Here is a 25,745-nt window from a genome sequence, read left to right as displayed (position 1 = left end):
GGTACAAAAAAGAAAAAAACAAGCCTGTGCGCTACGGCGCGAATTTATGCTGTTCAAAGTTCAGGACAAACTTAGATTCGCGCCGTAGCGCACAGGCATCATTTGATCGTTTTTGTACACTTTAATGCATTGTGTACACTTTTTTTGATGATTACTCTGCCTAGAAACATCAAAAAGAAAAAAGAAAAATTTTTGCTTTTTTTTAAAATATTCTATCTAATGCCAAACTTCACCAGGTGATTTTGAGCCCCAAATAACTTTTTTTTTAATCCCTGAGCTTTTCTAAGATCTTATTGAGCTTTAAGCCTTTTTTTGAACCTATAATAAATTCAATTTAATTTTGTTTCTGCACTATGTAAGGATCCTTTGTTCAATGCTAACAACAATACATATTGGTTTTCACAATCACCTTATCAATAATATAAATTTTATTCCTGTTTGACTAAGGCTCTTAATACATGATCAACAGTTTTACCCATTCAAACAACAGTACAAGAAATGAAATGTCTGCTTTTATAACACAGTTGAAACAAATGAATACGTTGGTTAACGAGTCATTGACAATATCTTATAGATTCAAAAAAATGTATTACAATGTTCGAGATTACAAAAGGCACAAAGGCCGCCGCCTAAAAGCTTAATCCTATCCTATAAATCCTTCCTTATATGGAGCGCTTTATCTTGACGTAAACGTAGTGCAAGTGCCATGTCAACAGGCTTTAGGGTCACCCTTTTGGCATGAGCATGGCATAGCACCGAATCTTGAAACAGAGAGACCAAAATTGTTTCTGATGCCTCTTGGAGGGCCTCGAGTGCCGTACTTTCTACCCGAGTGACCCTGTCACTGTACTTGTCGATGACTTCTTTTACAACTCTTGCAAAAGGGGCCTTCGCCATGATGGGGTCTGTGCTCTTTTGGTACTTTCTGATTTCTCGCAGAGCCACGGTCCCCGATTTCCATCTTCTCTTCTTGTTGGCTTCAGGGGGTGGTGGTGGATGCGACCTCTCTTCCCATGGTTGTCTATCATTTCTAAATTTTTTTCGCCTTTCTTGCTCGGCTGGATCTAGATTTAGTCTTCTTTTACTTGCTTTTGCCTTCTTCTTTTCTTGTTCTTGTTTTAATCTGTGTGCTTCTTGAATTCTTTGTTCCCGTCTTTCCCTCTCCCTTTGCTCCTCCTGCTCTAGTCTTTCCCTCTCCCTTTGCTCCTCTACTTGTCGTCGATCCTCCTCTTCCATCTCCGCCTCTTGCTACCTGTTTGCACAATCCTTCTTTCTCTTGACACAAATCTTTATTCTTTGTTTTTTAGGTGGAGGCTGGGGCTGACGCCTCTCAAGTTCCTCATGTAGTGTTTGTGCTAAGAGCCTATCCTGCTCTTCACGACGGCTTATTTCCTCTGCTTCATAGAAGTCAGCAGCCTATTGATACTGCTCTTGCTCAGTACATAGAAGTGCTTCCTGGTCTTCCTCAAATGCGACCCTTAGCTCCTCTTCTAGCTGCTGAGGGAGTAGGGCTTGCTGTTGCTCTCTTCTTCTATGCGCCTCCTCTCATCAATCTGGCGTTGTTGCTCTTCTAGCACACGCTCCTACTGCTCAACCTCTGAGAGAGGTCGGGGGAATGGTGTAGGCATGGCTCTAAATGAGCCGGTGTCTCCAGGCTGCTTGGAGACATCCTCAATATTGTCCAGTCCTGAAAACACATCCGGCTGTACATCTTCCTGTCGAGTCTCTACCTCTCTGTCCATGCTTGTATGCTTCTTTTTGATGTGTTTTTGCACTTGTTGAAATGCCCGCGCCGCAACGACTACCTGTATCAAATTGTGTGCACCAGACGGTACGTTTGGATTCTCAGTTTTGCGTGCAGTGTGCTTAGTTCTAGCCATCCATTGACTTACACGAGTGTGCTTAGTTCTCAGTTTTGCGTACAGTGTGCTTAGTTCTAGCCATCCATTGACTTACACGAGTGAATGAACGTGAAAATATAATTTTAAAACTCACTTTTACAGATTTATATAGTTTTTGAAAAAAAACTTATTAATAAAAAAAATCTCTAGAAATTTTTAAAAAAAGCTTTAACTTAAAAAAGGCTACAATTTTTTAATATGGAACCCATTTTCGACCCATACGCCTCTGCGCAGCGAACCACTCACGTATCCCATGCATGGCACTTGATGCTCGCCATGCAATTGCTCGTTGCAGATTGACATTTTTTACAACCCTTCGTAGTAATGACACCTGCCCTTTTGGTTTCTGTCGGCTTCGACCTCCCAAACTACGATAAAACCAATTAAACATCTCATGCAAGGCATTACTTTTTTCCTTACCACCTCCACCATGTCGCGTGTTCTTAAAGTATGCTGCCTTAGCTTGATAATGAGAGCGCTCCATTCCTTGGTGCTCCAAATTGCCATTGGACCATATTGGTCGAGAAAAAACTGTGCGTGGACAAATATAATGTGCTGCAACAAAGATCATATCAAAATTTTACTATTTGGCGATTAATATCAATAAATAGATAGAAAGGTAAATACCATATAGTGGATGATATGTGTTTCTCCCCATGCATCAACCATTTGCTGAGTAAATGTATGTATTGCAGTCTTTAAGTTTGCAATCTCCTCAACAAGTGGAGCCTTTTCTAGCAATTGAATCATTTTGTCAAGTGACTCCTACAGCCTTGCCCGCTTGAGACCAAGCTCTGCATTATTCCCACGATAAGTGGTGCATTCACAAATGGCCTTCCATAATTCATATTTTGTGTGACTATTGTACCCCTCGTAATTTGAGAGAAGGTGTCTTGCTTTGGACCCACCCATGCATATTTTGTTTGGATTATCCTGACATGGTCCTGACTTTTTAGTATCCTTAGTTAACTTTACAGCACCACCATGAAGCCCCACGCTTGAAAGGACATCTTCCAGCTTCCTGATGCGTTGCGAAGATGTTCAGGCTCTATATTCCATGCATAATTGATATGTAACTTCAATAATTTGTCCATTATGTGTAACCTAGCATGAAGCGTGCAAATATGAACACGGAAAAGTGGAATCTCTAATATAGGACTCCATGAGATATCTTCTTGATCACGATTAGGCGAACAATTGGTATTACAATTCATAATATCATTAACCCACTGCATAGGTTTCTTTGAATCTTTGTTTTGCGTTGTACTCATTGAAGGTGGTTGTACATTTTTCTTGCCCTTTGCATGAGATTTGGTTGTCTTGGTGGCTGCAACCTTGCCTGAAGCTTTGCCGCGATCAATATACTCTGATTTTGAATGGCAGCAATAAATACATGAAAAAAAAGTATTTGCTCCTAGCTTGCATCCTAGCATACACTTCAATGTCTTTAAATCACCTGCCATGTGCCACTCAACTGTAAATATTCCTACATCTTCCACATGCAAAGTTTCTCCTTTTGATTGCAATGATATGACATTTGGGGTGCCTGCTCGAGTGAGGTACCATCGCAATGTATCATTCGTCTGCTGTGGAAGCTCAAATGCTGACAACCACCATATATTCTTTTCTGATTGCACTCCATAGTAATCTTTTTCCTGAGATTGACTTCCCTTGTTGGAATTTAAGGCTTGTGCACTACAGTCAAGAAGATTATCATCCTGTTCCAGATTTCCTTTGATAGCCCTGTTCATAAGTGTTAGGCTGACTCTTTCTAATTTTCATCCTTTTACAATTTGACACTCATCAAGCTTTAACACAAACACAGCCTGACCTTGACACTCCTCAATGCTTAAACCATAATAAGAAATCATAGCTCTTTGAAGGGTCCTTAAATCAATAAAGACATTGTTGTACTTATTATATTCAAATACCTTTGTAGTACATACAGGCAGAGCATCCTCCACATGACGGTAGCCACCTAACATATTCGCAATTTCTGAGTTTACACTTTTTCTTGCCATGGTTACACTGTATGGAGTTGGTAGCATGGATCGAAGAAGTCCTTTAGCATGATGATCTAGTATAAACACCCTGTAAATGGCTTCATATCCCTTCCTACTGACACCAGCACTATCACATGCATCCATAATCTGTATGGGGCTTACCATATTTTGCAGCTCTCCAGAAATTTTGTTTCGGATTTGCTTAGATATTTTGCATGTGGGATCTTCTAGCGGCTTTGATATGTCTGATAACTTAACAACATGTTTCAATATGCCTGCTCTACATTCCTCAGCACCACCTTCATATCCCATCATATCCCCAGTAATATCTCTACATGGAACATAAATACAAAATAACATCAATATGTTTCACAGAACAGAATGGCCTACAAAACAATGGTAAGAATAGAAGTTACCTTGTTGCTCGTACATGTCGTTTTCTTGCTCCACTTAGGGTTGCCAAGGTTTCTAGGGATTGACGCTTTCTTTTCCGTTGTCGAAAGTCTACTAGAAGCTTCTTCAGGCTTGCAAGGTGTCGTTGCTTGTTTCGTGCATCCTGTTTGGTTGCATTCATCTTGTCCCGTTCAATATCAAAGGCCTGCTTAAGCAACAAGTTGTTCTTTTGGAGCTCCTGATTCTGAGTTTTCAAGTTGTTCACCACTTCTTCAAGCCTATCAATGTCCTTCTTGTGTTGCTGCTGCAACTCAAGCCATAAGCCTCGAAAATGCACTCTTGAATGCGATTCCTGAGCTGCAACAAAAGAAAGCCTCCTACAATAGCCAAATAGACCATTAGCTCCATCACCTACATAACTAAGAAATGTAGTGATATTAACAAAATGAGGTGGAGCATTGGTGAGCAAGTCAATAGGGTATATGAATCCATTCGTCCAGAGGTCAATACATTTTCGCCCTTGTGATCAAAGAGTACCCAATGGCACATTGGTCACACCACTTGATTTTGTGCTGCGGATGGTAGCATACTCAGCAGCCAAATCTACATGTAACCTGAACTTTGGCGCTCTGTTAGATATATCTTCAAGTGGCATTTTCTTTAGGATTAGGCAATGCTGAAAAGAGCTTCTTGTAGAACACAATGCAAGAGTGAGGATAGGGTATTCTGAGGAGAGTGCAATGAAGTTTTGCTGTAAAAAATATTAGAAGATCATAGATCTTTTGATTAGGTAATAGGAGAAAGGACAAGGAAGATGGCAAGAGGCATAGAAAATGGTAGATTGAGGTTTTGCAGCATAATACAGTGTAGAGAGAGAGAGAGAGAGAGAGAGAGAGAGAGAGAGAGAGAGAGAGAGATTGCAGACGGAAGTAGGGGATATGTATGGTAAACAATGCAAGAATGGAAAGTGGTAAGCTCTGAAGCTATGGAGGTTGACAGAGGGATTTTCTGCACTTCAATGTGGAAAAGACATGAGAGAGAGAGAGAGAGAGCAGATAATGATAAAAAGATGAGACATGGAGGATGAGAGTGTGAGATATCTGCATTTGGAAGTGCAGAGGTTATGGAAGCTTACTAATCAGAGATGTAGAGCCATGGCACACCCAAATGTGAGAAAGGGGAAGAGAAAGAGAGTGGTAGAGAGACAAGGGCGTCTTAGAGAGAGAATGTAGAGAGAAAAAGTGGGAGGGGACCTAAAAGTGGAGGGAAGAGAGGAGGGAAGGCTTTTCAACCATTTTGAATTTGGGGAAACCAAAAAGTTACCTCCATTTTAGCTCAAGCAAATATATATTTAAAAAAATAAAAATTCAAATAATGATTGCATAAAGATCCCCTTATCAGGCCTAGTCAAAGTATGCTTAGTCCTTAAGCAAAAGTACTTAAAAACATAATATGGCAGCTTAAAGGGCCCCCATAGACCTCAACCTTCCCCTAATGCATATACTACCCGGGACGATGACAACGATGATGCATCCGACAAAGACCTTTTCGAAAAGAAGGCCCCCCAACAGGTGTAGCAAGTGGTCCCAACAATGTGCCTCCCTAGGGCCCTTCACCATCAAGGCCCCTCTTCCTTTGCACCTACTTTGGGCCCCTCCACCAAAAACAAAGAGAAGGTACAAGCCTCGACAATGCCTTTCCCCCTCTACCAACCCTTCCACCTCTGCTACAACTCTCTCCTCACCTTCACTTCACCACCAGCCACTCCTCCTTGGAGATCCCCACCTGCCTCTCCAAATCCACCATCACCCCTATCATCTCCCAAGCCGACCTTACCACCAACCTCTCTCGGCCATGTCCTCAATGGAATCCCCAAGGCCTCAATCTCACAAGACGCCCACCTCTTTCTCCCAATATGTGTCTTGGAAGAGGGGGTGAGATCCCCAAGGCTCCCATAGAAGAACAATAGCAAATCCACCCACCTAATTGTCCATTCCATTAGCACGATCCTCTCAATGGGATAGACAACGACTGTGCACTTAGAATATTGGACCAAAGGAAATTTCTAGAACCTACCCCTGACACTAATAGGATGATTGATTACTTGGACTTAACCTCGTCAAGTTCTATCTAGAGTAGAAGTTCTAACAGTGGTCCATATGTCATCGCAAGTGGGACAAGGAAGGATATAAGCAACCACAGGCCAGCCAATCACACATGATCTTATAGGAAAACAACTTGTGTGGCAATACTTGTATCTTCTAAAGGCCAGATATTGGAAGGTGTACTGATATGCCCCATAGTATCTCAGGATAAGTCCACTTTATGTTCCAATCAAACAATCAAACACACATGGACATGGAACCTTTTTGAGCAAGAGTTGGAGAAGAATCAAAACTACAGTTCACCTTTCCTCCATGCACCCCTTTGCCCCGACCACCCCTCATCCTCACTAAAGATGCTTCACACTATGCACAAGTTCATCCAAGATTATAAAGCTACGTCAGACCCAAATTTGATGGCCACCATTCGCTTTTTTAGGCTCATCATTATATTTTGGTGGAATTCCTAGAATGGCACACCTTTGATGAAGATCTATAGGGCATGTACATCAACAGGGTCCCACCCTTCGCTAAATACTCGGCTATTACTGTATGCGAGTATAGTGGATGCAAGGCTGGCACATGCTCACTTTCAAAGACATGTTCGAAACCACCTTTTTAACATTCTCCAAAGCCTTCCACCCCCAGTACACGAAGTCCTGCTTTGCCTTATGGAACTTCAATGGCTTCTACCACTAGTCTCCCATGGAGCTTCATTGTCGATTCTGACTGGATAAGTGTGGCTCTTATACCAATCATCTATATTTATATGTATTAGAAAAAAAAAGTTTACTATACAAAAAAATAACTCCAAAAACAAAGCACAAGTGCTTTTGAGTTTTTGAGCGTAAAAGCTCTACAAAAATATAACAAGCTACAATTAAAATTCTTAGACCTACCAAAAGTATAAAATACTAATTGGTATGTACAAAGGTTTGAGGCTTTAGCCTTATAAAATATTAATGCCAAAATATGAAACCATTATAGGGAAAGGGATATGTTAACCACATTGGTTAACATTACTCCATGCATGGCAACTTCTTCAAACCATATTTTTATACCACATGGCAACTTCTTCAAGCCATATTTTTCTACTGCACAATGCACTTCGTGCAAAACAATTATGAAAAATCTCCAAGCTTACGACTTGTGTAATGGCGAAAGACAGTCAAACATTGAGCTTACAATTTGTGTAATGCCAATGATGTACAATTAGACTAGAAAGTTAGCCTAGACTAGCTTATTGGACCCTCGAACATTAATTGGGTAGCCAGGCATTGCACAAATAAGTATTATATATAAGCCATCTTAACTAATGAGAAAACACGTAATCCCATTCTCACAATTGAGTTTCAGTCTTCTCGCTCTTATGATTGAGTTTCCTGTATGCTTTTCTCTTCTTCTTTGTCACATACATGCTTTAGGGATTGTGTGGGTGAGTCATGGTGTTGTTGTATGCTTTTCTCTTCTCCTTCGTCACATGCTTTAGGGATTGTGTGGGTGAGTCATGGTGTTGTTGTATGCTCTCTTCTCCTCTCATCTACCCTCTCATGCTTTCACTCATCATGGCATAGAAGTAGAGGTTGAGCTTTCCATAAATCTCTCTCTCTCTCTCTCTCTCTCTCTCTCTCTCTCTTTGCTCGCCACCCATTTGTAAAGATCCTTCGTGGTAACAAAAAAGGAGGCAAGGTTGAGGACCATAGCTCTCCACAAGAGAGAATTACTCTACCAAGAGTGACTTGAGATACACACCGATATGACCCTTCCATTCTCCTCTCCTTCTCTCTATCTTGCAAGACTTGAGTGTTCCCTCCCGTAAACACTTGCCCATCCACGACGAAATCTTGGATGCCACGCCACCTGGTCGGCTTGGCTGGTAGTGCTGCTTATCTGAACTTTGGCTTTCCAGCTGTCCTGATCTCTAGACTCTTTGAGTAAGCTGGCAAAGTCACCGAGTATTGTTATACTAGGAGGAATCGACTAGGGTGGTTGTACTGGAGGTGGCTATGGCATGCGTGGTGGTCTATACATACCTCTTGGTACAAGGTTTCAATATGTCGACCCTGAAACTTGTGCCTGTGAGAAGTATTTGGTATGGGTGCTAGGATTGGTGGTTGCTTTAGCATGCCAAGAGCATAGGTTGTGGTGCTGGGTTTCCCTGGTACTAACAATGAGCTGTGTCATGGTTCTTGTGGTACTAGCAATGAGCATTATTGTTGTCTAGGCTTCAACAATGGACACGCTGTACTTGCATGATTCTTGTGAAAAAATATGCACCAAACCATATCTCTTCGTGGGAATAGATGTGGGTGTCTTGCTTGAGGTATTGGCTGAGGTTGGCCTTGAGGTTTCCCTTGGTGTTGGCCTTGTCTTACTACTGACCTAAACAATTGAGCAAATTCTCTATCAACTCGTCCATGCTCATGTCCTTGACTAGGACTCTAGCTTATGCTGGTTGGGCACTTTACTTGGCCGACAATGCTTTGGATGATGTGTCCCCTATCTGCTGGCTTGGTTGGATGACTTCTACATCCTTGTCTTCCAATCTCTACAGGTCTAGGCACTATATCTTGGTGTGCCATCTCATGTGGAAATACTTGGTTCTAGCAATGTAGTCTCGTATTCTTTTTCCCTCCTACTTGAGATTATAGATCTATGTGAGAGAGCTCCATCTGGCTTTAGGTGAGCCTAGTGGATATGTCTTAAGACCTTATAGCAGATGGTCTTTTCAGGTGGGTTTAGTAACCTAAAGCACTGGCTTGCTTTGCCTTCCAGGCAAAGTCTAAATGAGCAGATCTGGTGGGATCATCAAATCGTCCCATGGCCTCACAAAATTGATTGAAATTTCCTAGGTACTAAATGGAATCTCCAGTTCCATTAAATTTAGTCATTATCCTTGAGATGTGGATTGGCTTGGTTTTGCCCAACCCTAAACCTTTAAGTGCCATTGTGTGAGTGTGTGTGAGAGAGAGATCAAGTGAGAGAAGGATTGAGTTTCCTTGGTGTGTAGTGGCAGTAATGGAGTGGAGCTCTTGGATGCTTCTACACAACAACAACGCTACCTACTACAAGAATCCCAAGCAACTTACTTTCATGAGGTGAGTGACACACCCCGATTTTGCATTTGTGCGCTAGACCACAACATACTCATTTCTTGGTTGAGTTAGTTATGCTTTCAAGTACGGTTGAACAAAGCCCCACGATAATGGGGTTGTTTCCTAGGTCCTTTCCATGGCACCAACCAAAGCCTTCCATAAGTGGGACCACATCAGGGAATAGCCCCACTATGTAGCCACAGTGCATTTTGAAAGCTTCTAAATGTTTAAATCTATTATATTTTTTATTTTTTCAAGAATGGAGTAGAAAAGAAATTCTAAAGAACTATTTATTTTGATGCATTTTTCTTGTTTTATGTTGCATTTTCTTGTTATCTTAAGAAATTTGTGTTTAGTTTCTTGTTATCCTTAAATTATATTTTAAATTGTGCAGTTCTTATTTTTGGTCAATTTTTATGTTCTCTATTTTCTATTCATTCTTGCACAAAAAATGAAAATAATCTGGACCTAAAATCGTATTAATTTGGTTAAATAGACTAAAAAATTAAGTTTCAGACACAGAATTAATCCCAATTTCGACTCCTTACACGAAGAATTTGGGATAAAAACAACAATTTGAGTAGGATTTACAAACCAAATTAATTTTTATGTTTTGTAGGTTTTTGCATTTTTACATGAGTGTTAATAATATAGATTAACTTGGCTTAATCCTATTGTAATTTAGGCCACTAGTTGTTAGCCTTAATGGGCTAGTTGCATTTAATATGTGGAGGCTTTTAGGTCCCAAGTCAAAGAGGGAATCTTGGAATAATCCAAAAAATCCTGACACCACCCCTTTTTCAGTAATCTATGAAACGAAAAAATCGAATCCAAAATCATAAAAATTTAAAATTTTAAAAAGGAAAAGAAAGTTACCGACGACAACAAAAAAGAGAGTAGAAATTTTAAAAAAAGTACGCCACAAACTTGCTTGTTATAAGTTTTAGGCCATTGCGGCCATGTGGTGCAACCTATATAAGACCTTTAAAAATTCACAATTTCCCATAGTTTAGGGATCTATCGGAGCTATAAGAAACAACCTCTCGTCAGGGAGAAAAGAAGTGCATTATTTCTTTTCACAGTAGTGTTTAATAGCACGTAAAACCCACTTTGAATATACTTTGGCAACAAAAAATAAAAATAATAAAAATTCATTAATTAAAAATCCCCAAAAAAACAAAAAACAGTTTGAAACATCCCCCTATCCCTAAAACAACATGCAATGATATGTAGTTACGATCTAGGTGCGTTTTAGAGACAAGTTTGAAGAAAACTATGTCGACCCAATTAAGCTCTTATCAACCCACCTTTGTCTCATGACCCTCTTTAGAAACGAGATGCAATGTGGTATAGAGCCTGAGACTCTAAGCAAGTAACGACACTTTCTCCGATCTTGAATCAATGGAAGGGATCCCGGACCAAGGGAGAGAAAACCCCACTCAAATAATAAACACTAGACCCGCCACTGGCTTGATAGGCCACATGACCAATTACTTTAGGGGTTCAGCTTCCTGCTACAACCTCTGCACCTAACAAGGTAGCATATCAATTTGGGGATAAGAGAGTTGAGATTAGCTCCAAGGCTACACCTAGTATTGCCTTACACACGAGCCCCATGCATGTCGAAATCCCCATCTATATGAAACCAATCATGGCCGGCAACCCAATGCAAATCTTGTCCAAATCTTATTACGAAATGGCATGAACGAAGAAGTGTAAGAAGTAGAATCCCTCATCCAAGCTGCTAGGGCGAAAGAGAAAGAGACCTTACGTCGAGCCCAACAACGGTTAGTAGCCCAAACTGCACCAATTGTGCAAACCACCCAAACTACAATTGCCCATGTGACTAACCTAGAGAGTGCCATACCACATGAATTCATATCCAAGGTGACTCTAGGTGTAAGATTCTCAGACACATTACTGCAAACCAAAGTTAGGAATTGGATGCAACCCAAGTGAATAAGGACGTCCAACAAAATAACGCTGACAATGTGAAGACCCAGAAAAAAAGATCACTCAATGGAAGCCCATCAAGATCCCAAAAAACCCACATCCTTGTCATAGGCCAAGTGCCTCTTGGGGCTATAACTCCTCATAGGCGTGAAATGTTGTCAGGGAGTAAAAAGAAATTGTAGTCCACGGCATGCACTCTTGAGCATCAGGTCTCGGGTTCAATCCCAGCTTGCTGCAGCAGATGCACACCTCCTCAAGTAAGGGTTGTATCTTCTGCGTGCTGCGGCAAGCACATGACTCTTTGCTCCCCCTCACCCTCAAACAAGGGGCCAAAACTCAGAAAGGCAGCGATTCCGAATGATTGGCAAGATCTCAACTGGAGAAAACAAGAAGCAATTGTAACCCTTGGACATGCAAAAATATGTCCTTTTCTTACCCAACCATACATGGGAGACGCCAAAATAAGCCATACATGTGCAAAACATTTACTAATCATTTTCTGTTGCGAGATGAGTCAATCACCATTTCAGTTCAAACACAACTAAACAAGTGAGAAAGCTTATTGTCAATCTCATAGAGCAAAGAAACAAAACTTCAATCCTACAGCTTGAAATCTTCAAAAAATTACCCAGAAGCATGAGCATTAAAAAGAACATATTTCCTACAGCAAACCTTTCAAAAACGTTTTGTATTATTTCAAACTGAATGAAACACATTCCGATGCAACTATGACCCTGTGTGCAATCCCCAGCCTACACTCATAGTCATGCATTGATTGTGTCCCTTTTGTGACGACTTACAAAGGTCTACTAAATCCTAATAGTCCTATTCTATCTTGACATGTCCTCATGATGTCTTGGATGGGTAGGTGCACACTGATTCGATCGATACATGGATTCTGATTTAATCGTTAAGTGTGTAGTGAATAGACGGGGCTGGTATGTGTGAAATTGGGATGGATGTTCTAATATTTGGGGTCGGAACATGCATACCAATCTGCGGAGTCGGTACAGGAGTACCAGTGTATGGGATCTGTACGTGCATACCGTTTTGGTGAGTGGATACGTCTGTACCATTCTGAGCAGTTTTGTTGAGAATTTCTTGCCCTTTCTGATCTTAAGTGTAGATGATAGGGGTGGTCGGCAAAACCAGCTACTTGTACAAAGTTGTATCAAGAATTGTGTTCCGATCTTGTAACTAATTTTTTTATGCAGTAATAAATACTCCTCTGAAGAAAAAAAAGATAGATGTGCCCTTGCTTATCTGTGAATTGTTTATGCACCCAAAAGAAACAAGACGCAAATAATTTTAGGATCAAACTGGGGCTGCATACCTGATTATGGAATAAGTTTGATGTTGATGTTTCAGCATAGATGTTGAATATGCCCACCGAGCCTCTCTCTATCACAAGGAGTTAAACAGGAGACGTCACACCTGAGAGGAGAGCTGTAGAAACTATGAACTGTACACAACCCTTCTGGGAGGAGATTGTCGAAGAAAGAATTCAGGTTGCCAGGGAATCTGCACATGGACATGGACAAAAGACAAAAACCTCATCATCCTGACCGCCAACAACCCATTCAAACCTTTTACACTATCCATCTTTCTCAAAAAACATAAGCATCTTACCTGTTATTTCAGGTTAATCCCTACCAAGTTGAAAGAGCTGGCTTAGTTTGTGCAGTCACATTTAACACTAACAACAAGAGGGTTGGCCACGTACATCGAGCACAATCACATTTTCACATTTATGAAAGCTCATATTCTGTGATAGAATGGGCTTGGGCAGAGCAAATAATTGCATCATAAGCAAAATGCCAAGGAGTTGGATCAATGGCAGAGCTCTTTATGAATCTCTTAGGCCAAAATAGTTATCCTCGGCAGGAGTTATGAAAGGAATGAATCCACAAGCATAAGCAGTTAAAAAAGACCTTCACCTAAACACTTTAGGTATACATATTCCAGATTCTAAGAGAACTACATTGGTTCCAAAGAGCCACATACATATTTGTAGGTTATACGACAGAGTCAAAGGGTTACCGGCTCTATGACCCTCACACAAAGGTCATAATGAGCTGAGATATAGTGTCCCACAAGCAACCACAGATGACGATCCAGGAGCTCTGAGGAAATCCCGACCAAGTAGCCAGCACCAGCTACACCTCGGCCTCCCTTGCATCCTCATGGAAGACGGCCTCCCTTGCATCCTCATGGAAGACGGCCTACACGATGTCCACAAGATGAAGAATTTGGATACAAAGATGGCAGACACAAAATAATAAGGGTGTTACCAAACACATGATGATGGAACTGCATGAAGTAGGATGTGGGCCTAGTAGTTGTCTCGGTGGCAAAGAGAGAGAAGGAAGCTTGGGCAGAATCAAGGCCTATGGTTGACAGCAAAGGCAGCTTTCTGGTTGGCATAAAGCAGGCAAGAGAAAACGAGGTAGACAGCTTTCAATGAGGACATTCGAGATGAGAAGGAAAAAATTGTGTCAAGAAACTCGGGGCAGGCTTTTGCCGTTTTTGGATCTAACTTGCTTTTCACAATAAACACAGGCAAATAGGAGTTGTTTTTCTAGGGTGGGCTCATAGTGTTGTAGTTTAGGATGCACTGCGATGGTCCATGTGGGGGTGTGGGTGTGGGGATGGGGGTTTGGGGAGCGCGGGAGGGGGGGGGGGCTGGGGGAGAGGCATCTAGATTGATGTTCATAGCAAAATGACGAGTAATAAAGGGGTGACAAGTGTGAGTAAGTGACCAAAAAACTAAAAGCAGCCAATGACTCTTACTGGTTTTCGAAATGACATAAAAAGGTTATTATCAAACCTGGCTTGCTTGCTGGAGCCTGGGTGTAATATCATTGCAAGTCTTACACTTTGTTGGTATTAAGCTGCTGATGTAGCACGTTAAACCATTTTGAAGTACTTGGCTGCCTGCATAAAAATCCAAAGCTCTATAAGTGGCAAGAAACCAAAGCAGTCTATGATGAGTCCTGATTCCAGAGATCAAGGATGTGGTTAGAACGCAAACCTGGTTTCCTGATTACATTGCAAGTTTTATTCTCTGCTGGTACCTGTGGCTGAAGTAGTAGAAGATACCATTTGGCAGTACAAGGTTACATGCACAGATATCCAAACCTCTACTCCAAACATTTCTGCACATCTTTCAAGGCACAACCATTTAACCTTACCACGTTGCATTGAGTGCCTATAGTCTTCCCTTTCATGTCCACCCTGATTTCAGGAAGGCAGGAAGGGTTTTCCACCCCTCGAGCCTCTCAATCACTATGTTATCATGCCTCATGAGAATCCTTGTGGTTGAAAATGCATAATGACATGCCATACCCTTTTCGATCCAAAGCAATCATGTACAACTACAAACTTGGCCTAACCCGCAAAGAAGTAGGGGGCCATGGAGCATCGGGCGGTTTCAGGTTGTGGCTGGGGTGTCTCAGTCATGGGCCAAGGTTCTACACTCCGTCCCGGTGCATTGTATCCTCGGATCTGCTGCAAACTTTGGGTACCACTCTAGGTCGCATTTACTTAGCACAAACCTTATAATTCTAAAGGTGAGTTTTGTCCCCTTATCTATAATCATGGCCATTGGCCCTCCCAGGCTTTTATCATGCACCAAAATAATGTCTAACACCTTTGCACATGTCAGTTCCAGCATAAGTATTGGACATGACAATATCACCTGATGTAACTGTTGCCATCCAGCAAATTAAATTTTTTGTAGCAATGCAATCCAACTTTGATATTGCTATGGATTTGACATGCAGACAGCAATGATGTCCAAGCAACAGCATCAGGTAAAAGTGGAGTGATTTGAAGCATCTCTTCTGCCTCATGTAGATACCCTGCACGGCCAAGAATGTCCACCATACAATTAAAGTGCTCAATGGTCGGCGCAATATGATTGTCTTCTGTCATGGACTTGAAGTATCTCCAACCTGCCTCGACTTGCCCTGCATGACTGCAAGCTGTAAACATACTGCTGTATGTTGCAGCACTTGGTTTTAAGCCATGCCTTTGCATGTCAAACAGACATTTCCCGGCTAGCCTGTACATTCCATGATCAGCATAACCTGCAATTATAGAGTTCCACGACACCTCATTACGATCAGGCAAAGCATCGAACACTTTGTGAGCATCCTGTAGGCTCCCACATTTTGCATACAGATCAACAAGTATATTTCCAGCAACTAAATCTAATCTAAGTCCACTTTTCAAGGACCAGTCGTGCATGACTTTAACCTGCTCTATGGATCCTATGCTGCAGCATGCTTTTAAAGCACATGAAAATGCAGCACTGTCAGGCTCTAAACCTTCCTCTTGCATTTTCTTAAAAAGGAGAAGAGCATGTTCGCCATGCCCATTATGGCTGTATCCTGCTATCATGATGCCCCATGACACTACATCCCTGAATGGCATGTCATCGAAAATTTCATGTGCCTCCTGCAAAGCACCACATTTGACATACATGTTAAGAAGAGTGTTGCCCAAAACAACATCAAACTCAAATTTATCTTTAACAATCTGTTCATGAATCATTTTGCCCTTTGATATGGCTCCTATGCTGCCACACGATTTCAAGACGAACACAAGAGTATCTTTTTCTACCTTCATACCTTCGTCTTGCATTCTTTCAAAGAGTTCCAGCACTAACTGATCAAGCCCTACCTGAGCGTACGCTGATATCATTTCATCCCACACATCTTCCTGTCGATACGATAAACCATCAAACACTTGAAGCGCATCTTCTAGACTTCCACATTTGGCATACATGTTGAAAAGATTACTCTCCATGACCACATCAGATTCAAGTCCCATTTCAATTATCTGGCCATGTACTAGCTTGCCATTGACCGTGCTTGTAGCTGCTACACTGCTACATGCTTGCAAGACAGACATAAATGTGACTCTATCTGGTTTGATGCCCTGCTGCTGCATTTCTTCAAACATCTGAAGTGCAGCAGTGCCATGCCCATGATTAGCATATCCTGCAATCATTGCACCCCAAGTCACTACATTTTGATACGGCAATATGCCAAACACTCTGTATGCTGAATCTAGACTCCCACATTTGGCATACATGTCAATGAGGGTGCTTCCGAGAACCACATCTGAGTCAAGTCCATACATGATGATCTGGCCATGGAACAGAATGCCCTGCTCTATGGCTCCTATATTTGCAAGACTTTTCAAGACACATGAGAACAAAACTTCATCAGGTTTAAGACCCGCCTGTTGCATTTTCTCAAAAACTTGAACAGCAAGGTGCCCATGCCCATGTTGAGCATATCCAGAAATCATAGCACCCCATGCCACAGCATGTTTACTAGGCATTTTAACAAATACCACATGTGCATCATCCAAACTGCCACATTTGGCATACATATCTACCAGTGCACTTCCAATTGCTATGTCTAACTCTAGTCCACCTCTGAGAATAAGGCTATGCAATTCCCTACCCCACCAAATAGCTCTTGGTTTGCCGTGGCATGCTTTCAGCAAGCACAGAAAAGTCACTTTTCCTGGTTTTATGCCTTCTTGTTGCATTTCCTCAAAAAGGTGCAAAGCAGAGAGACCATGCCCGAGCTGGGCATAGCCTGCAATCATCACATTCCAAGTGATTTCATTCCGATTCGATAAATTGTCGAAGACTTTCCGTGCCTCATGTAGACAGCTGCTTTTCACGTACATGTCAATGAGGCTGCTCCCGACAACGACATCGGAATCAAGTCCTCCACTTCTGATAACTTCATCGTGAACGAGCATCCCCTTACACGAAAACCCAATAGCACCACAAGATTTCAAGATGCAAGAGAATGTGTGCTTACCTGGCTGTAGGCCATGCTGTAGTTGCATTTGATGATACAAATCAAGCGCCCTGCGGTGCTCTCCAAGCATGGCATGGGCTGAAATGATGGCATGCCATGTAAACCCGCTTGGTTGTGCGATCTTACAGAACACTATGTTGGCATCAAGCAAGCTGTGGCAAGAGCCAAACAGGCGGATAAGGGGGTCGCCTAAGGCGGCCAATGAGTCGAGGAGGGAGGTGACCATGAGAGAATGCAGTCGCTGAGCAGCGGAGATATGGTTGCAAGCCTGGATGGAAACGTAGAGAATGTCCCTCCACAGGGGCATGCCATGCTGCTGCATGTGCTCCAGTGCGTCAAGTGTCTCATCCAAACGTCTCACAGAACCCCCGTAGAGGATTTCTGGCCGAGGGTTACTCGACAGGAAGGCACCAGAAGCTTTCATTAGCAAGCTCTGTGCTGATCATGCTGCTGGCTGATGTAAATCTCGCATGTATGATTTTCCTTTAAATTATTTGTTGCAAACCATTTAATGCTTTTTTTTCCGGAGAAAAAGAAAATCTATTAATTAATCCAAGAGGTAACCTTAGAAAAACCTTTTTAGCAGATTGATTATTAGGTAGGGTTATAAAAAAATTATACATTACATTGCACATTAGAAAACGTCTTTGTGGGTGTGCACAACTTGGGCTCAATGCCTTCTTTTATCTTTCGCTCCGTAGAATTACTCAGCAAAATCTTAAGGTTAAAATTTTAGTTTCAACCTTACAATATTCATTAATTACAGACACTAATTTATGAATATGTGCCTTAAACTTAATGTGTGCATTAAAACTAAATATGTAGCAAGATAGGATATATCACTAGCATAAGGAAAATTTACAACACATCAATAATAAACACCTCATAACTGCCTTTACTAGTAGTAGATGTCTAACATATGAAGGTATGATTTCCCTCTTTATGTCACTTTAAACTTCTTGAAGAGCGTGTTCGCTTGCATAGTTTTTTCATAATCAGCTTTTGTCTTCCTCTCGAACGCTGAACCAAGGTAAAGTTTGTGTTTATGAAAAAGCATTGCAAATGGAAGGATGAGAAACCAAACACTAGGGGGGATAATGAAACTCTATGGCTCACAAAGAATGAAAAGGCATTTGCAATTATAACCCTAGGTTTGAGTGACACACATATACACCATATCCCCGAGGCTAAGAGTGCACATGAGGCATGGGACACTCTTGATAGGATTTTTGGGGTAAAAGGGAAACATTCAAAGATAGGATTACAAATCCAATTTTATGAGCTTAAAATAAAAACATCTGACAATCTCCCATAGCACATTAATTACATGAAGAATCTTAGGGGTGTATTTTTGGTGAGCACTTTCGAGCAAGCACTTTTTTGGTGTTTAGGCGAGCGGGTTCTCTCTCTACACTTCTTGTATCCGTATACTCCTCTCCCTCTACTGTCACGCACATTGCAACTCATGGTGACAATAGAGGAGAGAAGTAGATGGATACAAGAGCACTACACACATTGCAACTCATTTACAACTATCATTGCAACTCATTTACAAAGTCACCATATTACGATCTTAAACTTCCATTATATTCCCAAGCAAACTTACAAGGCCACATCATTACATGACAAACACCTACTACGACATGACACTATCATTACTACTTCTTCACAAAGACACCATATGAAAGCATTTTGGGCCTCAACTATCATCTTGGCCTTTTCCATCTACCCTAACTGGCGAATGAAGGTGGCAACTTCAGCTCTAAGAGGATCCTCCTTTGCCTCTTCAATGATGCCAAAAGCTCTCCATATCCCAATGGTGTTGCTGCTTTGACCTCTAACATGTTCTTGTCTGCAAGGTCTACCGCTTGGCATGATTTGAGCTTCTTGTAGAGCTCATGCACTTCAGACGTTGTTGTCCATGCTTTTATAATGGCATCCGATCTAGGTTCCTTTTCTTTGAGGTGCATGAAAGATTTGTTAAAATTACAGCAATGTGATGAGCTATGGTGGATCAAATGCTAGAATTAACATCATTAACAAAGTGATTAGATATGATAATTAAGATGTGATTAATGAGTAATTAACAAATAGCTTAATGTAGGCATGGATAATCAAAAACCAGTAAATTTTCATTAGGCCAATGCCTCAATTTATAGAGTTTACATCCAAGCATCCTAATCCCACTGATTTCTCCTTGATTCACTCCACCTCTTTTGCTTGATTCTCTCCACCTCTCCCAGAATATCTCCACACTTCCAAGAATATCTCCACACTTCCTAAATCTTCTCATAGTACCCTTTATTCTCTCCCAGTAGATTCTTCTCACCTTTTCACAGGTTCTCTCATATTTACACATCCTCTTTTACAGCCTCTAACCAAGGGCTTGTTCCCGCACACACCCTATTCACTTGTATATTTCAACACCTCCCCTCAAGTGAATACTCCTAGAACACCTAGACCCTATACCAAGTTTCCCTCTTACTTGATAGTCCGCGACCAGTGTCTAGCACTCCTCCCCTAAACTCATAGTCCTTGACACTCTCTCTCTCTATGTGTCCAAGGCTTACTACAAGTGCCCGCAACCTTGATTAAAGTGCTCACACATACATCTATCTACCATGTGGCCTACATCATCGGTGGCTCAGGGGTGGTTTTACTTTGTTGGGGCAAGTTACATTGAGTTGTGGGGTCTCTCTCTCTCTCTCTCTCAGAAAAGATGATCCGACTCCACTTCCTTTGGAGCCTCCATGAAGTTTGCCGATGTCGTTCCTTCTCCACTGGGTTTGTTGTAGCAGTTTCTTGCCATGTGTCCTGGCTTTCCTCCACAGTTGTGGCAAGTGAAGGTCCTTCCTCCTACTCTGTCTCTTCCTCGTCCTCGTCCTCGAGAGAATCCTCCTCGGTGAAGAATGCTTTTTCTTCTCCTGCTATTGAGTCGAGCCATTTCTTCTCTTTGCCTCTGCTCTCTTGCTCTAGTAGAGCTCCTTCTATCTCGTGTAGCTTTAATTCAGGTACATTCTTTAGTGTTGCTACAATATTTTCATATTCACCTTTGTCCACACTCTTCAGAAGCACTGCTAGTGCCTCATCATCTTCTACCTTTTTGCCAATAGCTGCCAGTTGTTGTTGCTTAATGCTTTTATATCTGTTCAAGTGTGTGATTAAAGGTTCACTTTCCTTCATATCCAATTTGTAGAATTGCATTAACAGATTTATCTTTGAATTTTTAGCTTGTGTGCCAAATAATTTATTGAGTTCATCCCATGCATCTTTTGCCCATTGTATCCCTGTGATGTGATGAATGATTTCATCATTTAAACTGAGTGCAATAAGTCCCAATGCTTTTTCATTCCTGCTTTTCCACTCATTTTCCCCTCTCACCTCTGGGCATTCATCTCTTCCCTCAACTAGCCCCCACAGATTTTTCCTCATGAGCAAATACATGGTTTTTGTCTGCCATGTGTAAAACTGCTCCCCATTAAATTTGGCTATTTCTTGTGCTGTACTCATGATGATGTGAAGGGGTTCTTACCTCTTGATCCAATTTCAAGATTCAAGGGCAGTGTCTACCCTTTTACAACTCAATCTGGTGTTTAAGAGATGATTACAACAAATTTATCAACATAAAATCACCAAAAATTACATTAAATCAAGGGTAACCAATTTGTACGGAATGGTTGGAGTATCAAACCAACTCCGAATTGCAATATGAAGTTATAGGGATCTGTATCAAATACCTAATGGTTAATTTGAACCCTCAATTGTACCAAAATACAGTGATTAACACTGATTAATCACTGATTAATCATTGATTAGCAAATTAATCCTCTGTTTTATGTGCAAAAAATAGAGTATGCGGGGAGTCCAGATCTGGTGCCTTAGACTTCAAATGAGCTCAAATGCTTTCAAGGCCATCAATAGCAATGAGTCTAGTAGAGGATTAAGCCAATAAACACAAGATTTGACCAAATATTGAATGCTTAATCTCTGTTTTACCAAAGTCACTTGCAGATTTGATGAAGAAGAGCTTGGGTCTCACTGTAGACTTGATCAAATCAATTTCTGACTTCACCAGCTTGAAAACCCCTGGAGCTATGAGGAATTAGAGCAATTTGATTTCATGAAGTAGAAAATGCAGATTTCCTCCAAAAAAACGACGCCTGCTAAAATCGCGATTTCTCCTTCGTCCGGCGGCGGCGGTTTGCGCTTCTATTTCGACTGGCTGGAGCTCCTATGGGTTGGCTATATATGGCTAGAAGGGTTTGGGCTAATTTTAAGTGTGCAAGGAGAGGGAGCTCCTCCACTGGTTGGGGGTGCAGAGACTAGTTGAAAAAAGAGAGAAAAATTATAATTTTTTACTAATCCTAATTAGCAAAATGATTAGCAAGATAATGAGCTCACAAATTGATGGATTCTAGGCATGGCTCTGATACCATGTTAAAATTACAGCAATGTGATGAGCTATGGTGGATCAAATGCTAGAATCAACATCATTAACAAAGTGATTAGATGATAACAAAGTGATTAGATGATAATTAGTGAGTAATTAACAAATAGCTTAATGTAGGCATGGATAATCAAAAACTAGCAAATTCTCATTAGGCCAATGCTAAGAATATCTCCACACTTCCTAAATCTTCTCATGCTACCCTTTATTCTCTCCCAGTAGATTCTTCTCACCTTTTCACAGGTTCTCACATTTACACATCCTCTTTTACAGCCTCTAACCAAGGGCTTGTTCCCGCACACACCCTATTCACTTGTATATTTCAACAAGATTGAAGAGCTGTACTTAAGATGCTTGCAAACGTAGTAGTATTAGAGGGATTGCTAGATTGAAGAGTTGTACTTAAGATGCTTGCAAACGTAGTAGTATTAGAGGGATTGCTAGATGAAGCCATGACAAAGGAGTTTACAAAGAGCCTATTGCAATATGAAGATATAAGGGGAGGGTGGTGTGGAATGTGTCTAGAAGAAGAGTTTTGGAACATGGAAATCTTTACTGTATTTATAACTTTCAAAGGAATAAAAAATACTTTTTTGAGCACTAGAATTCTTACTTTAAGCATAATAATAACTACTTTAAGCATAAGGATAACTACTTTAAGCACAAATGTTATTATTTTAATGTCTCAGTCAAACTCTCTCTCTCTCTCTCTCTCTCTCTCTCTCTCTCTCTCTCTCTCTCTCTCTCTCTCTCTCTCGTGTCATTGAGATCTCACACCAATTGAGATCTCTCTCTCTCTCTCTCTCTCTCTCTCTCTCTCTCTCTCTCTCTCTCTCTCTCTCTCTCTCTCTCGTGTCATTGAGATCTCACACCAATTGAGATCTCTCTCTCTCTCTCTCTCTCTCTCTCTCTCTCTCTCTCTCTCTCTCTCTCTCGTGTCATTGAGATCTCACACCAATTGCTCCATCTCTCTCAAAAAACGACGCTATGGAAGAAGCCAAAAACAATGCCATTGACATAATATTAGTGAACAACAATAATGTCTAAAACCAATATATTTCTTTCATCACAAGCTAGTGAAATACATCAGTATGGATGTCGCGGGTGTGCCGGTGGAAGAAGGAAGGTGGCATGGGATAGGGAGCTCTACCACATGGTGCAGGTGCGGGTGGGAATGGCGGCCTTGCAAGATCAACCCATGGTGCCCATGGTGAGGGAACTGCAAAAGAACCCACGAGGGATGTATGTGGCATGACACATTGATATTGGGGCTCCATTGGAACACCAGGTGTCTATGATATGGTGTCCCCGACGTCTATCTACTGCTCCCGTTGAGCATACTCACTGACCTCACCCCTGAAAAATTGGTTACCCAAATCATCGTGCACAGAGGTAAGTGGTTACACAGACACGAACTAAGGCACACCTCGTCCCTCTCCACACACTGATACAATGTCATTTACAATGTCCTACATGCTTTAGCCATGGTCCCAATACCGGTAAAGCAATCTAGGACTGTATCCTCGACGACGATCAGTGAACGTCCTGAGTAATCACCTGCCATACTACAAGCTCACAATTGGCATATATATAAATGGACGACAATGTTTAAGACAATGACTTTATAACAATTTCACTACTCGAATCGAGCTGTAATTACCTTACGAAAGGCTTGCTATGCTCAATATTATATTAGATGGGATTCCCGTCCGCATCCAACTGGTATGGCGAGGTTTGCATCCAAGAAGATATCGTCGCGCGCCCACCTTGAAACCTGAACAATCTGCAGCTACCTCGCCTCCCTACCTGTCATACTTTGGTTGACTGGATGTATTCTAATTGGGGTGCATGAAGATAGCGATGACCAAAATAGAGACCTACGTGCACACACTAGTAAGTACGTTAGGGAGGGAAATCATTGAGCTTCACTTTAATAAAAAGCAGAGAATCATGCACTCACCTCTTCTTGCCCATCTCTAGACATGACATATAGATATCGCGGGAAGCGCAAGAACAAAGTCCTTTGCAATGTGAAGTTCCAAGTTCTTGCCTCCTGAATAGAAATCCCCACATGCTCCACACATAGAGTGCACACCATAGTGCCATTGACCTGTAGGAACTCTGCACACCATAGTGCAAGTACAAAAGCCGACTCCACAAGTACCTCCCTAAAAACATTCCATCGTGGAGCCTCAACATCGTCCTTATGGAGACAGAGATCTATAGGAAAAATGGCCCACACCAAGCGTAGGCCTCTAACGCTATCGAAGGCATCCATGCCTCTCCACCTTGTCAGAGATCCCATAAATTGTTGCAATAGTGCAAGATTCCTGGAACAGTAAAGCATGTAAGGCGACTATAAACACTATAATGACGATGAATGGAGAGAGTCACTAGCACGCCTAAGAGATCGTACCTATGTTTTCACTTTCCCAAAAGTGCGAGACGGAGGTGATCAATGTTGGATCTCAAAACTAAGTGTAGGGGGTCCACCACAACGGGACGGTAGTCTTCATTTAGATAACACCAAATACATGTTATTACTGTTCATGATGAATAAATGAACTAACGAATGTTCAAATATGTTAAGTTCACTTACTAAATCCCAAGAGGTCTGCCTCGTCTTCTTTTAAACTCTCCGACCCCTGTCCTTTGCTCTCACCATGTAAAGGGGTCACCTGCTCTTCTCTCTATGTGTGTGGGACTACTGCTCATCGTCATGCTCATCATCCTTGGAATGGCTATCCTCATATTCCTCATCAATGTCAACCCCTTTCCACTCTGGCTATGACCTTTTTTTGGGCATTGGTGTCTCAGTTGTAGATGATGGAGGCTCCTCGTTTGTGGATTTCTTACCCTTTTCTTCTCGAGAGCCGATTGCTGCTTGGTGGTAGGCTTCTTGCCCTTTTTGGCTACTACATTTAACTAACATTAGAGCTTTAAATTCCCAAAAAACAAGCTTCATACTTCATACAAATTAAATATTGTACACAATGAAATGTCCTCTGAAACTGCTCTGCCTCCTCTGGAGGAAACTCCTCCTCTGGGTAGTCTAACCACCATGGGCAAAGTATCCATGTGTCCTTGCTCCGAAGCTCATCGATCCACTCTTCAGGGCACAATCATGTCTCCTCTTTCTTAGACAACACCCATGCGTCTGAAGGGTGCTCGGGAATATATACCCGATCACTCCACCATGTAAGGTGGAAAAAAAAAAGATTTATGCTACTTCATACCTATACAAGAGGCGTCATGTTGTGCACGGCATGTGTGGTTGCTATAGCCAGGATCCAAGGTGGCATGCATTTGTCCTTTCCACCTTATGAATGCCTTCTCAAAATGAGACTTCCTATAAGATTTTAGGACATCTGTGATACCTACTCCAGAGTCCAATGTGGCTCTCTCGTGCATGCCGGTTACTGTAGGTGAGCCCGCCTCCAACATTGCGTACAATTGTAGCGTGTACTCAGTCAATTGGAACCAGTACACGATGGATCCACATGAAGAATGCTCTGTCGGTTGGCGAAATCTGCGCGTCCCTCATAGCAAACTCGCCACCACCAGCCAATATGTCAAGGAGCCTATATTTCCTGCATTGTGAACAAGCATTATGTTTCTTCTTACTTTAAAAAAATGAATTTAATGTGTCAAGAGAGTTAGAGATCTTACTCTCCATTTGAAAAAAAAAACCCAAGCAATCTCTGCTAGCTTGGGAGTAGTGAATTTGCTAGCCTTTTCACCCCAGCCCTGGTACGAGATCACTTTTTAAAAAAACTCCTTGCCACAGTCGGGGTTGACAATTTGTGCTAGCTCATGTCCCCTCTTAGTGAAAAGTGCCTCCGTCTCCTTGAGGGCATCCCTATAGTTCTTGTTGAACATTTCTACATTTCGGTAGTATTCTCTACTCCCTTGCTCAGGAAATCCACTGATCTTGTCTTGGTACATGGCATCGAACTCCAACTACAATGTGTTTATATTTAAGAAACATATTTCGAAATCAAAACATGC

The 25,745-nt window shown here is 41.6% G+C and overlaps 1 protein-coding gene across 3 annotated transcripts; it reads right to left on the bottom strand.

The window, feature by feature from the left end:
* Positions 1 to 11,545: 11,545 nt before the first annotated feature.
* Positions 11,546 to 17,738, bottom strand: LOC147614663 (pentatricopeptide repeat-containing protein At2g39620-like). Of its 3 annotated transcripts, none has more exons than XM_086779937.1 (4): positions 14,479 to 17,738; positions 14,275 to 14,381; positions 12,781 to 12,968; positions 11,546 to 11,823 (listed from the first exon to the last, which is right to left on the bottom strand). In XM_086779937.1, the coding sequence occupies exon 1, from the start codon at positions 17,712 to 17,714 to the stop codon at positions 15,141 to 15,143; it is 2,574 nt and encodes an 857-aa protein (XP_086636063.1). In that variant the 5' UTR covers positions 17,715 to 17,738; the 3' UTR covers positions 11,546 to 11,823; positions 12,781 to 12,968; positions 14,275 to 14,381; positions 14,479 to 15,140. The 3 variants fall into 3 exon arrangements, with proteins under 3 accessions (XP_086636063.1, XP_086636062.1, XP_086636061.1); XM_086779936.1 differs by lacking the exon at positions 11,546 to 11,823 and adding an exon at positions 13,488 to 13,669 and having other exon boundaries at positions 12,121 to 12,968; XM_086779935.1 differs by lacking the exon at positions 11,546 to 11,823 and adding an exon at positions 13,488 to 13,642 and having other exon boundaries at positions 12,121 to 12,968.
* Between the last annotated feature and the right edge of the window lie 8,007 nt (positions 17,739 to 25,745).

This window comes from Cibotium barometz, chromosome 41 (assembly GCF_041138505.1).
Source record: "Cibotium barometz isolate CiBa-2024 chromosome 41, ASM4113850v1, whole genome shotgun sequence".
NCBI classification, from domain to species: Eukaryota; Viridiplantae; Streptophyta; class Polypodiopsida; order Cyatheales; family Cibotiaceae; genus Cibotium; species Cibotium barometz.
Note: the sequence above shows the minus strand (reverse complement) of the source record. Positions and strands in the feature narration are given on the sequence as shown.

Bases quoted from the DNA above. Each gene is read 5' to 3' on its own strand.
- LOC147614663 (XM_086779937.1), bottom strand. From the start codon at position 17,714: ATGAAAGCTTCTGGTGCCTTCCTGTCGAGTAACCCTCGGCCAGAAATC.